At 36.6% G+C, this 14946-nt stretch overlaps 1 protein-coding gene and 1 pseudogene across 12 annotated transcripts in view; one reads left to right on the forward strand and one right to left on the reverse strand.

Moving 5' to 3' along the window:
* Nucleotides 1–14946, reverse strand: part of Kansl1l (KAT8 regulatory NSL complex subunit 1 like) — a 96504-nt gene that overhangs the window by 54317 nt on the left and 27241 nt on the right. For all 12 annotated transcript variants that reach the window (XM_036173526.1, XM_036173527.1, XM_036173525.1 and 9 more), the window contains exon 3: nucleotides 4213–4354. In XM_036173526.1, the coding sequence (XP_036029419.1) occupies nucleotides 4213–4354 (142 nt within the window). The remainder of the gene's footprint in view (nucleotides 1–4212; nucleotides 4355–14946) is intronic.
* On the forward strand, nucleotides 10927–11859 carry LOC118573347 (annotated as a pseudogene).

The following is a 14946-nucleotide window of genomic DNA, read 5'->3' on the forward strand; positions in this document are numbered from 1 at the left end:
ATTGAAGATAAGATAAAAAGTAAATAAGCACAGGACATAACACAGTGAACTAAATAGATTTAACAGACAGCAGCATATAGAATCCTAAGTATACATTATACCATTTTCCCCAAAGACCATATATTAAGCCATGTATGAGTTAAAGCTCAAAATAACAATAAAAAATTTAAAACATATTCTTCAATATAAATATGGGAAGAAGTAAAATTATCCCTCTTTTCAGATGATGTACTACAGAGATTCCAAAATTTCTGTCTGAAAACTCCTAGAAACAGTCAACAAACTCAGCAACATGGCAGGGTACAGAATCAACCTACACAAGTCAATAGCTTTTCTAACATGAAAACAAACATACAAAGAAGGAGATCATCAACCACTCCCATTCACAATAGCCTCAGAGAATACCTAGGAATAAGCCAAGCCAAGGAAATGAGGGACCTTTGAAAAAGAGACAGACATTAGGATATGGAAGGACACCATTGATCATAGGTTGTTAGTATTAACATTGTGGAACTGACAGTTCTATAAAAACATATTTACAAATTCAGTGCACTCCAAATCAAAATCCCCATCTCATTCTTCACAGACACAGACAAAGAAAAGTATTCTAAACTTCATATGAACCAGAGAAGAACCATGGAAAGCCAAAATAATTATGAATAAAAAGAACAATGCTGGGGGATTAAAATACCAGGTTTTTAAGATGTTACAGAGACATAGTAATAAAAACAATACACTGGCACAAAAACAGACATGTGGGCCAATGAAATACAATCAAAGACCTAAACATGAGCACATCTAACCTCAGCCACTTAATATTTGACAAAGAGGCCAAAAACATACGCTGGAAAAAAGAAAGCATCTTTAACAAATGGTGCTGAGAAAAAACTGGATGTCCACATGCAGAAGAATGAGATTAGATCTATTTTCCATCACCTTGCACAAAATCTGACTCTAAATGAATTGAAGACTAAACAAACAAACCGCTATAAGAAAACAAAGGCAGTACCCTGAATGGGACTCCATTTTCCCCAAGACTTGAGGCTAACAATCATTGAGATTTCATGAAAGTAAAAAGCCTCTGCACAACTAAAGAAACAAGCAGGTGAAAGGAAGCCCAGAGAACAGGGGAGGATGTTGGTCACCTGCACATCTGACAGAGGTTTAGTATCTAGAACATTCAAAGAACTCAAAATACAGATTCCAAAACATCAACAAATGACACATTCAAAAACTGGGCCTGGGACCAAAATGGAGAGGCACAGAATGGAGAAAAGATGACTGGGGAATGTCTAAAATGATGTTCCTATCCCTAGCAATTAGGGAAATGCAAAACAAAACAACTTTGTGATTTCATATGCTCCCAGTCAGAATGGCAAAAATCAACAAAGCAACCCATATCAAATGCTGGAGAAGATGTAGGGGGAAAGAATCCCTCATTCCCTGTTAGTGGTATTGCAAACTGGTGTGGGCTCTATAGGAATCAGTGTGGGGAATTCTCAAAAAGTTAAAAATAAATCTACCATATAACGCAGCTATACCACTCAGGGCATATGCCCAAAGGACTGGCCATCCTACTCTACAGGTGTTTCCTCAGCTGTGTTCACTGCCATTCTATTCCCAATAGCTAACACATGGAAACAACCGTACAACTGACAGATGGACAGTGAAACTGTGGTACATACATACTACAGAATACGATTCAGCTGTAAAGAAAAATGAAACCATGAAAAGATCATATTGAGAGAGGCAAGCAAGATCCAAAAAGACAAACTGCATGTTCTTTTATTGGAGGCTCCTAGCTCCAAATCTTGAGATATGAGTGTATAGTCTGTAGTAACTACAGAAAGCAATAAAGTAAAATGGGACCACTGCCAGGATAGAGAGGTTGAGGAGCAATAGACAGGGGAACAAGGTACAATTAATCAGACCAGGAAAATGGAAAAGGGGGTGCTTTCTAGGGAGGGGAAAGAAGGTAAATTTAAAAAGGTGCAAGAGGGTAAAGGGGAATGGCAGTATAAAAGTGATCAGCCTGTCTCTACCCCCAAAGTGCTGCAACTATCAGTATGTACCACAACATCTGGCTAAAAGAACCAACTTTGATTTTCAGTGATTTTCTCAAAACTGGGTTAGTAGCACATAATGTAATAATTGACACTCAGGAGGCTGAAACAGAAGAGTTGGTTGAGGACAGGTAGGCTACATAGTCGGACTTTGTCTCAATAACAAAACAACTAAACAGAAACTCCAAACCTTTAATTTTTTTCTATCCTCATTTGCATTTATCTCTAATTTGTATTATTTCCTTTCCTTTGCTAGTTTTTGGGTCTGACTGCCTGTCTAATGGTTTAAAATTAGGCTGGTGCACAGAGACTTTGTTTTGTTTTGTTTGTGTGCCTGTACTTACATATTCTCCCATTAGCACTGCTTTCACTGTGTCTCATGTGGCATGTTGAATTTTCATTTGCTAAACAGAAAAATAAACCAAATCCTGGAAGACTTACACTCCTTGATTCTATAGTGACTAGAGTAATCAAAATAGTGTAATAACAGACAAATGTAGACAGACAAATAGACAAATAGAACAAAGTACAGAGAAAGAAAAATTTACATATATGGTCAAATGACTTGGAGAATGGTGTCAATTTGGCCCTGGGGAAGCTGGAGAGCTACATGCAAAAGAATAGAAGTCAGACCCACCTAACTCCACATGTAAAAGGTAACCCAAGATGGATTATAAGACCTAAAGCTATAAACTCTTGAAAAAACATAAGAACACCAATGGTACAGATAAAAACAGTATAGATAAATCAGACTTCATAAAAAGAATATAAAAAGTAAAATTACAACAAACAAAATGGTAGAAAAGATTTGGAAATCACATATTAGAGAAACAATTATCTAGAACATGCAAAGAACCCAGAAAGTTCAGCAACAACAAAGCCAGGTAGAAATAAGCAAAAGACTTGATGTCTACATTTTTCTCCATAGAATATATAAAAATAACCAGTAAACATAAAAAAAATGCTCAACATCATCAATATTAATATTAGGAAAGTGTAAATCAAAACTGAAGAGATATCACCTTACATCCAGTATGATTATCATTTTTTTAAAAGCAAAAAAGCAGAACGTTGGCCACAACTTGGAGTAATTGGAACAACTGTATAATACAGTTCATTAAAAATTAACAACTGGGGGGTTGGAGATTTAGCTCAGTGGTAGAGCACTTGCCTAGCAAGTGCAAGGCCCTGAGTTCAGTCCTCAGTTCCATAAATAAGTGAATGAATGAATGAATGAATGAATGAATATAAATAAATAAATAAAATTAACAACTGAGTTACCATGCAATCCTGTAATTCCATTTCTAGATGTATAGCTAAAAGAATTGAAAGAGTGCTGTGTTTTTGTGTTTGGTTGTTTCTGAGAAAGGCTCTCATTATTGTGCCCTGGCTGACTTGGAACTCACTGTGTAGGCAAGGAGACCTTGAACTCAAAGAAATCACTTGCCTCCCTTCTGCAAGTCTGGGGATTAAAGGCATACACCATGTTCTACTGAGAAGAGTGCCTTGAAAAGAAACTCTCTGTACTCTATTGATAGCTTACTCACAACAGTTAAAATGCAGAACTTAAATCTATCACTGGATAAACAAAATGTGATAAATATACAATTATTCAGATTTTGAAAAGGAAAGATTCAAATTTATACTAAAATGTGCATAAAATGAAAAGGGCAGTAGGCTATAAAATAAGCCAGTCATAAAAAGGTAACTATTATGTTTCCACATACATGAGATACTTGAAAACAGACATGGTTAGGGTTAAGGTTAGGGAGAAGGAAAACTAGACATTGTTTAATAGGTATAGTATTTTCAGTTTTAAAAGATGAAAAGAGTTATGGAAATAGATGTCTATATTATTAAAATATTAAATAAAATACTATGAAATTGTATACATAAAAATGAACAATATGGCAAATTATGATATATAACCATAATAAAATTTTTGAAAAAATGTATACTATTTTTATCAACTGGAACTCAGTTACTATATATAAAGGCTTTACAAAAGTAGCATCAATTTTAAGAAATTAATGTATGAATATCTTAAGCTAGCTACTTTTATGAAACTTAATAAAAATTATTTTGTGTGCAGAAATGGGGAGAAATTATACAGGTAACAATTTTAACGAAAATAGAACACTGAGAATACCTTGGAGGCACGAATATGCCTGTGAATATCGGTTAGTTGCTGGATTTTGTATTCTAGCTCTGAAATCTGAGCTTGAAGCCAAGTCCATCGGCTGCCGACTTGCGCTCTGTCTACAAGCCACCTCCATTCAGTACTAGAGTTACTGTGGACAAAGCAAACACTGTTAGTCACAGCCCAAAGTCAGTCAGCTCTTCAGAGTGCTCACAACTTCCCTGACGGCTTTCATGAAATCCCATTTCTACAAATATCTACACCGCATCAGAGATGACAGGCTGACTTCTTATCAAAGAAGGTAATTTGATTCCTTACCATTCACCTACACAAGTACTTGGCGTTAGTCAATATTATGTACCTAACAGTAGATAATCCTTCTGTAATTAATATGTTATTAATGCTAAGGGCTTATATGGGGCTGAGCCAATAAGTAAAATGAAACAAAAATGATAATTCCAAAATCCTGTAAAATAAGGATACTGAGCCTGAACTGGCCATCTTCTATAACCAGGCAAGGCTTCCAGTGGTGGGACTGGGACAACAAACCCACCACAAAACTTCAATCTACAATTTGTTCTGCTTGCAAGATGTGCTAGAATAATTAATGGTGGCTCAGAACTTGTAGGAGTAATCAACTTGAGGGCCATACCACAAGAGCCCATGCCTGACACTGCCTGAATGATCAGGACCAGAGAGACCTAGGATAGACCCAAACAGGACTGGAAAAAAAAAAAAAAAAAAAAGAAAGGAAGGAAGAAGGAAGGAAGGGAAGGAACGAAAGAAAGAAAGAAAAGAACAAGAGAAAGAAAAAGAGAGAGAGAGAGAGTCAATGAAAGGACTCCTAATGGTCTTCTACTATACTCATAGGATCAGTGCCTAGCCCAATGGTCATCAGAGGGGTTTTGATCCAGAATTGATGCAGATAAAGAGACCCACAGCCAATCCTTAGGTGTAGCTCTGGGAAACACCATGGAAGAGGGGGAGGAAGGAAGAATTGTAGGAGCCAGAGGGATCGAAGACACAGGAGAGCATGGCTGACAGAATCAACTAAGCAGGGCTCAGAGGGGCTCACAGGGGCTGATGTGACAATCACGGTTGTGTGCTTAGTGATCTTGTGGGACTCCTATCCGTGAATGGGGGGGTGTCTCGAACTCTTTTGCCTTCTCTGGAATCCTTTTCCTCTTACTGGGTTGCCTTGTCCGGCCTTGATATGAGGGTTTGTGCCCAGTCTTATTGTAACTTGTTACGCTGTGTTCGGTTGACATCCCTGGGAGCCCTGCTCTTTTCTGAAGGGAAACAGTGGAGGAGATCTAAGGTAGAGGGGAGGTAAGGGGACAGGTTGGGAGGAGAAGAGAGAGGGGAGGCTATGGTTAGGATGTAATGTATGAAAGAAGACTTTAAAAAAAACAATGTTGCATGTAAAAGTGAATGCCAAGTATTGGACAATCCATTTGAACTATACCTAAGTTCACTTAATAAACTGTAATGTACTTAACTATGTAATTTTTACTTGGTACAATATAAATATCACTATTGGCTACCTAATACTTAAAGGTATTGACAATAACATACAAAAATATTAATTCTCTACTACATTTCTTTCTCCTTTGCTTTCTTTCTTTTCTTTTTTTCTAATAGTATTCCACTAGATAGCCTTGGCTGTCCTGGAATGAGCTCTGTGGCCCAGACTGGCCTCAAATGCACTGAAATCTAACTGCCTCTGCCTCCCAAATGCTAGAGTGAAGGCATGTGCCACCATGACCAAACTTACATTGCAAATAATTATCTCTATAATAATTAGGGTCTTTGGATATTAAGATAGATATCTTACGAAAAACCTAATGACTTTGCTCTACAGTACAGAGAACACAAAGAGTTTATAAGGAGCTCTACTTTCATACATGTCTTGAATTAAAGGTTGAAGCCTCTTAGTTTCTCTATCTTTTGGCAGGGCATTCTTTGAATCTGTAATTTTAGATTGCAAATGATTTCATGAAAATACTATAACCGCATCAACTAGAAAAATAAATGACTGGAATCATACATGGTATGAGGGGAGGATGGAAGTGGGGAAGAAGAAAAAGAAGAAGAGATGGAGGGAAAGAGAAAAGGGGGAGGGGGAAAATAAATAGATATAGACTACCAACAACAAAAAAAAAAGTCACCAAAAACATGAAGGTATAACTTGGAATTAATAACCATGTAATAGAAAAACATATGAACCTTTATTTTTTTTAAAAAGTACCTAAGATGAATTATCAGAATCATAGACTATACCCCACAATGAACCATAATGATAATTATAGGTGATAATAACATGTCAATATAGGCTCATCAGTAATAGTAATTGGTACAGATGTTGATTCTGAGTATATTTTAGGGAACAGAGAGTAAACAGGAACTCTGGTATTTACTCAGTTTTTCTGTGAACCCAAAACTGTTCCAAAAGCTAAATTTTAGAAAATATATAATGGAAACCAAAATGAAAGACAAAAAAAAAAAAAAAGGCCAGATGTGGTAACACACACTTTAATCCCGACAATCAGGAGGCAGAGGCAGACTGAGCTCTGTGAGCTGGAGGACACCCTGGTCTATATGTTAAGTTTTATGACAGCCAGAGCTACATAGTGAGACCCTGTCTTGAAAACAGAAATAATAAACTTTATAATAGAATATTCATATGAACTCAGCCAGAAAACATATTAAAGAAATAATTTTCTGCCAGATAAACAAGGCTATTGTAACTTTGCTACACAGTATTTAATAAGCATAATAGGATTTTATATCAGTATTTCTAAAAGGCTATTTCTAAAAGATTTTAGTTGCTTGTACTATGAATGAAAATACCATATGCAGCAGATTTCTCTTGACATTATTACATTGCAAATTTTGTACTTTTTTTTAAAAAAAATTTACACTTTCATAAATATGAACAAAGTGAGAGTGCCTATTTAAAATTAGTTTACAACAGCCTGGAAGGAGGGGACAGGACCTGCCTGTACTGAATCCACCAGGTTTAAATGAATCCCCAGGGGAGTCTTGGCCCTGGAGGAGATGGGAATGGAAGGGAGAGGATGGGGGAAGGTGGGGGTGGGGCAGGAGGGGGGAGTACAGGAGAACCCATGGCTAATGTGTAAAATTAAAACACAAATATAATAATAACAATAATAATAATAATAATAAATAAATAATTCGCTTACTATAGAAAATATTTAGTAATACTAAATGCCAGTATGAAGTTTGGAGAGTAAGGCAAGAGCTGCACCATACACAATTTGCACAGATGAGACTAATTATGTTCCCAAGCAGTGTGGCTACTAAAGCCTTAGAGTGAGACAGGACAAGAAACAAGCTATAACTGACGGGGTACAGACTGTCTACCTCAGTGCTAGTCCTACACAGTCCAGCTTTCTTTCTACTTCGGCTGGAGCCATGTGCCTACTACTGACCAACAGGAAACCTGACTATCATTTTATATACCTGAGGACCTTCAAATCCACTGGAGTAGACAGTATGGCTATAAAACCATTCCAGAGAGTAGGAGGAGAGCTCGATGCATAAGCCACAGTAGGTTTCTACTGTGTACAGACACTGAGATTACGATCCTACCTTGTTATTACATATAACTTATTCTGACTGAAACAATCTGAAAATCATTTGGACTGAGAAACTGAGACAATAAGTAAGATGCAAAGCTCATTGAAAACCAATGGAATTAGGGGAGTTCTTTATGGAAAAGACCATAAAGAAAGCAAAGGTTTTTATTCAAATTCTTCTATTACATTTTGCTTCAGTTAGAAAATTTCTCTATTAACATTCACTTTGACTTGGTTATGAAATTAATGACAAACCCCAAATACAAAAGAGGAAAACTTTTCATTTCTACATTATTAAATTTCTGGTAAAGTTACTGTAACTGAAGTTAGTGTCCCACACATTTTCATGTTTACAAATTCTATCAAATTACCTTGAGTGACATTGTAGTACTAGATGAAATTTAAATGAACCAAATCACGCCAAAGCCTTATGGTGTGCGGAATGAATTTTTACAATGGATAATTTATCCTACACTTTACTATGAATGATTAAAAGCCTGTTTCCTAGATGTGAAGGGACTAAACTAGTTTTTTCATCCAAGTGCTCCCTTGCTGAAAACCATGTTTTTCTTAAAAACATTAAGTTGTAAACATGTAACAATTAAGAACATAGCTGACTTTTTTGAAGAATGGCAACTGTTGCATTTAAAGTCAAAATAGAAACAATAAATATAAGCAATAAATAGAAACAATAAATAGAAACAATGACATAACTAGAGTGTAGACCAGGCAGAACACAGATAACATATATCAGAGAACCTGGACAAGTTTGGGATGCTAAACCTAAGAATAACGGCTCCCTGCATCTCAGAGAAGTGCAAAACTAACCACAGACCAACAGTTAGTGACCATTGGTGGTATTCCCATCTCTAATAAAAAAGCAAGGCAAACACATCTAAGTGTGGACACCATTGGGCTTAGAGAAACCAGTACGTCCCCCCCCAAAAAAAAGTCTATGTCTTAAATTTCCATCCTTGTTGCTTATAGTCAACACTTAACTTGATGATGGAAATAATACACGTTTAAATAATTTTGGCTGCAATATCCCTGGGTGTTATTTTAACTTAAAATTTTGTTTATTTGGGGGTATCTGCCTGTATATATACATGTACACCATGTGCATATGCGGTTCCATAGCAAGCCAGAGAGTGCTAGGGTCCCCCAGAACTGGTCATAGAGAGGTGGATGGGTGCTGAGAAACAAGTCCAGGCCTTCTGCAAAAGCAGCAAGTGCTCTTAACCACTTTTATACCTGACCCTACAGTCTAGATTTTTGGCTTTGAAATGTAGTTACTGAAGCAAGAGCTTTCCAGTATTACATCTTAGACTACCAAGACCTAAAGAAAGACATGCATGATTTAATCTGTTCTTTAACACAAGGTTTTGCTCACTAATATTGCAAATTAATGATGACTAAATATCAAGAGAGAATATCCAGTTGTAAGAAATGACTATGTAAGGAAAAAAAAAAGATTTGTCCTAGAAAAAGGAACTGGGTCAAATTTCTCAACTGGTATTTGCTCACCTAGAAAAATCTTAATCTTCTCTGGAATTACTTTCCTTTAGACCAGAGGTTAGAAACTTTTTCAGTGAAGAGTCAGACAGTAAATACTTTGGGCTTTGTGGCCCACAAGATCTCTGTAACAATTCAGCTCTACCTTTGTAATATGAGAGTAGCTATAGGCCATGCACATCATAGATGGCTGTGTTCCAATGTAACTACTTTCAAAACAGGAACTAAATCAGATTTGGTTCATGGGTTTATTTGCCAACACCTGCTGAAGATTTTTTTCTCATATGCATCTTCTGCTTCCCAAAGGATTTTGAGGTGGTCCTTTAATAACTAATGCCTGTGCAAATACCATGTCCACATCCAACGAGGCTATCTTATTGGTGTAATTCTTTTATCAATCTTACCTTATTAGAAAACTTCATTCCTACAGTCTATACATAGTTAGATAAGGAAATGAGTAATGCCCTAAGGTATGTATTCTTATGGAACAGTGGTCTGAATGTGTTTTGTTTGTCTTGAGAAAGGGTCTATGTAGCTGATATATTATCATTATAAGTGGGGTTGAATTTTGTCAAATTACTTTTGGCATTAATTTGTATTTGGATGTCCAGTGTTAAATCATTTTCCTTCCTCTCATAATGGGTGTGATCATGATGAGACTACTGTGCCACATTCTGTTTGATATTTCCTTTGGATGTTTTGTTGGCTAGAGTGAAAGCAGGTATATTTTTGCTGCTTTCTTACATTTTTGTGTAGTATCAGAATCAAGATAATGCTGGCCTCATAGGAAGTGGGAAGTATTTTTTTCTCCTTTATCCTTTCAAGAAGTTTTTATAGAATTGTGATTATTTGCAAATCCGTTTCAAAACTTTTAATCAGTGAAAACATCTCAGCCTGAAATTTCATGTGGAAAGTATTAATTATCCAGTAAGTGTTTCTAAATGATAAAATGTTTATCATGTCTTCTCTTTAGTAATATTTGATAATTTTGTTGCAAATCATCAAACTACTTGGTCTTAACATTTTCGTTGATTAGCATATAATCGCTCATAATAGTCCAGGGTTATTGTAATAATACCTGTAATATCTTTAGTGATGGTTTTATTCTTTCCTGCTTTGAGTCATTTTTCCTAGTCAGCCTAGAATTGTTTATCAACTCAGTCTGAACAAAGATCTGTGGTTCATTATTCCTTGATTTCTAGGGTTCCCCCTCCCCACTTTTGCTTGGTACTGCATTTGCTATAAGTTTTTTAAGCAAGCACAGACCACAGATTTTATACCATTCTTTTCTACATATACATTTATAGCCAAACATTCCTATCGGCATCACTTCAGTAATATATGGAATTAAAATAACATAAATACACGAGGTATGCAATTTGTAATATCACCCACTTAAAAACATTTTATATTATTGATTTTTGTTATCTATATTATTTAGAAATGTGTGGTTTACATATTCCAGATCCATATATTTACCATTTCCAATCAGTCTTTATTTCTTTTCTGTAGATTTGAGTTTAAAACAAGTATGATTTTTCCTTAGCCTGAATATCTTATGAAAATGTATTTAATGCCCATTTTTTATCCTTCACTCATGGCTGACCACCTGTCTCACCAGTAGCTCTCTGACAATCACAGTGCAGAAATGTTTCTACTACCCACAATTCTTTCACAGATGAGACCAGTTTCCCAGGCATTGGCTCCTCATCTCACTCAGGCTTCTGTTAAAGATTTTAAAATTTTGTGCAGAAACCCACCTCTTCATGTTCAATCAACCAACCAACATCTTTTAGCCTATGCTGTAGCCATTACAATGGTGATAAAGTGAAGAACAATAATTATTGAACAGGAGTTGGGGAAGTCCCAAAGTATCAAAAGATGGCATCACTATTGAAAAGGCAATAGATTTGAAGGGTAAATATGGAAATAGTAAATTTGTTCAAGACCTTGCCAGTAACACAAATGAAGAGATTGTGGATGGCACCACCATTGCTACTGTTTTGGCTACTCTATTGCTAAGGAAGGCTTCAACAAGATCAGCAAAGGTGCTAAACCAGTGAAAATCAAGAGAAGTGCCATGCTAGCTTCTGATGCTATTAACTGGCGATCTTAAAAAGCAATAGAAACCTGTGACAACCAGGGAAGAAATTTCTTAAGTTGCTACAATTTCTGCAAATGGAAACATCATTTTTTACTCGACGACAAAAGTTGGAAGAAAAAGTATCATTAAAGTGAAGGATGGAAAACCTTCAATGATGAATTATATTGAAGACATGACATTTGATCAAGGATATATTTCCCAATGTGTTATTAATACATCCAAAGGTTGAAAATGTGCTTTCCAAGAAGCCTATGTTCTGTTGAGTAAAAAGAAAACTTCTAGTGTCCAGTCTATTGTACCTACACTTGATATTTCCATGCTCACTAGAAGTCTTTGGTCCTAATCACTGAAGACACTGATGGAGAAATTCTAAGTATACTTCTTTTGAATGGGATAAAAATTGCTTTTCAGGTTGTAGCAGTTAAAGCTCCAGGGTTGTAGACAATAGAACCAGCTTAAAGATGTGCCTATTCTCCTCTCTGGGGACTAGCTTTTATGGTACCTAAAAGAACATGCAAGCTTCTAAAGGAGAGAAGCAGTCAACAATCCTACCCAGCTATGACACCTATGAATCACAATGACTAGGATGGCACAATAACCCTAAGGGTGTAGCAGTGGCACACATATCTAGGCAGTAACCAGTAGCTATATAATTGTACTTAAGACCCACTAAACAAAAGGGAAATAATATCTAGTACTGGAAATCTAGCCAACTACTCAGGTCTGGTGAAATTATGAATCTTAGAGAAGAAGTTACAATCACAACATCACTGCACCATCATAATCCCTAACTGCATTCTAAATATTTGTCCTCACCCCTTGTCAAGGAAACTTGTCTTTAAAAAAGATGGACATTGGTACAGAAAACCACAACCTATCAAACAGCATAGTAGAGTCCACTCCCAATGAATATAGCTACAAAACAACTCTTGCCCCTAAGGTTCAGGGAACACTGAAGAAGGAGGATTGGAAAGATAGTAAGAGATAAAAATCAGGGAGTTTGTTCTGAGACTGTGTCTCCTATTAAATTTCAGAAGGCAAACCCATAGTTTCACCAACAGACTACCTAAACATAAGCTGAACAATGAGAACAGACATGCCAAAGTGGACGGGGGGTGGGGGAGACCCTGAGACCCCAACCCTACACCGAGAACTACAGACAACCAAGGAATGCTGAAAGCAGGGTAAGATATAGTCCCCAGGAAGAACTCACTAATTGGTTATCCAATACCACCTGGTCAGCCAAAAACATACAAGTAATATATTATACAGAATAAGCAGGTTATAGTTAGGAATATATATGTATATACATACAAATGCATGCATGTAACAATAAATATTGAGAAAAGGAGACTGAATTTGAAGGAAAGTAGGGACAGTTATATAGTAGGGTTTCAGTGGAGAAAAGGAAAGAGGGAAATGATTTAGTTATCTCAAAAAATAAAATAATTTATAAAGAAGAAGATGTGGCTATTGCTACTGATGGTTCAGTGTTTGGAGAAGAGGGGCTGAAAGTAAATCTTGACCAGGTGACAGTTCAAATTGAAAAGCTAAAGGAATGACAGGCTGCACTATCAGAGAGCTATTCCATGGCTTGGAGAAGTGACGTTGGAATACACGACAGGAGTTACAGATGCTCCCGATCTTACAGAGCAGCTGTAGAAGGCGGCACTGTTCGGGGCTTGGGGAGGGTGCTGCTTGGACCCATTGCAGTATACTAGTAAAGATGAGGACAATGGTAGAAACTGAAAGAGCGCTTAATTCCTGTAATGACTATTGTGAAGACTATCGGTAGTGAAGAAACTTTGATACTTGAGAAACTTCTGTGAAGTTCCTTCAGAAGCTGGTTATGATGCTGTGCTTGAAGATTTTGTGAACGTGATAGAAAAGGGAATCATTGGTTCCAGAAAGCCTGTGAAAACAGCCCTATTAGATGCTGCTGGGCAGCTTCTCTGTTACCTGCAGTAGATGCTGTAAGGACAGAAAAGACCCAGAATGGACACAGCGGCCATACCTACAAGATACTTCTTTCTCTCCCTGCCCTCCCATAAACATTCCTAATCCTGGGGTGAAAAAAAAAGATTTAAAGTACATTTATACTGAGTTTTGCCAGTTTTTACTTATTTGGAAATGTCATTTATCCCTGTTTTGAAAACCACTTCACTGAACAGATAGCATTACTTGGCTGTTTCTTCTCAGCATTTCCGCTCTATCATTCCATTGGTTTCTGAACTCATACATTCTAATGAAGGGCAGCAGTATTTTATTTAGTGAACAAATCTAAATAGCCATTTTTTTTTGGCTAAGATAAAAAATAGGTTTCTATTTTGGATACCCAAAGTTCAGTGGTTATTTTATTTTCAGTTTATCTTGTTTTATGTCTTCCTTATGTTCACAACAGATATTCTTCTCTCATCATCTCTGTCATTTAAAGGTCTGTGTCTACTACTAATTATTCTTCTTTGTATACATATGCATATACATCGATCTTATAATTGGCCATACAAACACACAAACATATAAAAAGAAGATTGTTCAGTGTGATCCTTCTCTAGAACATTATTTTGGTGGGTTATTAAATTATTGGCTTATTTAACTGCACCAACTTCATCTTGCTTTTAAGCTTTGTCCAAGCAAGTATATACAACTCATTAAATTCATGATGAGTTGGATGGTCTGAAGAAATAGCAAATTAACAAAGCTTAATTATCAGCAAAGGAGAAATTTGGCTTTGGTATTTTTGTATCTAACTTGCTAGATAGAAAAAATTGAACATTGAGAACTCTGTTAGCAAAAGCTACCATGAGACTAACAGAAACTAATCCTGGGGATTCAGGGTTAAGAATGTAGTGTAACATCCAATAATGGTACACAATGAAGTCATATAACCACTAAAGAAATGAGAATACATTTCCAGAAAGAAAAGTGAGATGCTACAAAAACAAAAAACTGTTACTTCACAAAACAAAATTAGGGTTCCTCTAAGACATTACTTCACTACTACAGCAAGTCTTGGTATTATAAAGACCAGGAGCTATTGTGCATATCCACATTTTTCTTCTTAACCAATGAGAGTTTTATGTGTATGATGTTGGATGCACCTGTTGAAGCCAGAGGTGTAGACATCAGGTATCTTCTTAGCATGCTCACCTGATTTGGGGGATAGGGTTTCTCATAGGCTGACCTGGAGTCCACCAATTAACTACACTCTGGCCAACTATCCTGGGATCTCCCTGCCTCCATCTCCCAGCACTGGTATTACATCTATGCCACACCCAGATTTTTACACATGAGCTGAGGATCAAAACTCAGATCCTCATCCTCACATAGCAAGCACTTTACCCACTGACCCTTTTCTCAGCTCTCCTATGAGTTTCATTGTGATTGTCCTGTCCTTGCTGCATCATGTAAGAAACAGAGGTCAAGAGGGATATAAAATGTGTCCACTAACTTGTAGCTCATCACTTGATGAAAAGCCACATCTGAACATAATAGAGGAATACTCTTCTCCACTCTATGGTTCTAGCT

The sequence above is a fragment of the Onychomys torridus genome, chromosome 23, assembly GCF_903995425.1.
Source record: "Onychomys torridus chromosome 23, mOncTor1.1, whole genome shotgun sequence".
NCBI classification, from domain to species: Eukaryota; Metazoa; Chordata; class Mammalia; order Rodentia; family Cricetidae; genus Onychomys; species Onychomys torridus.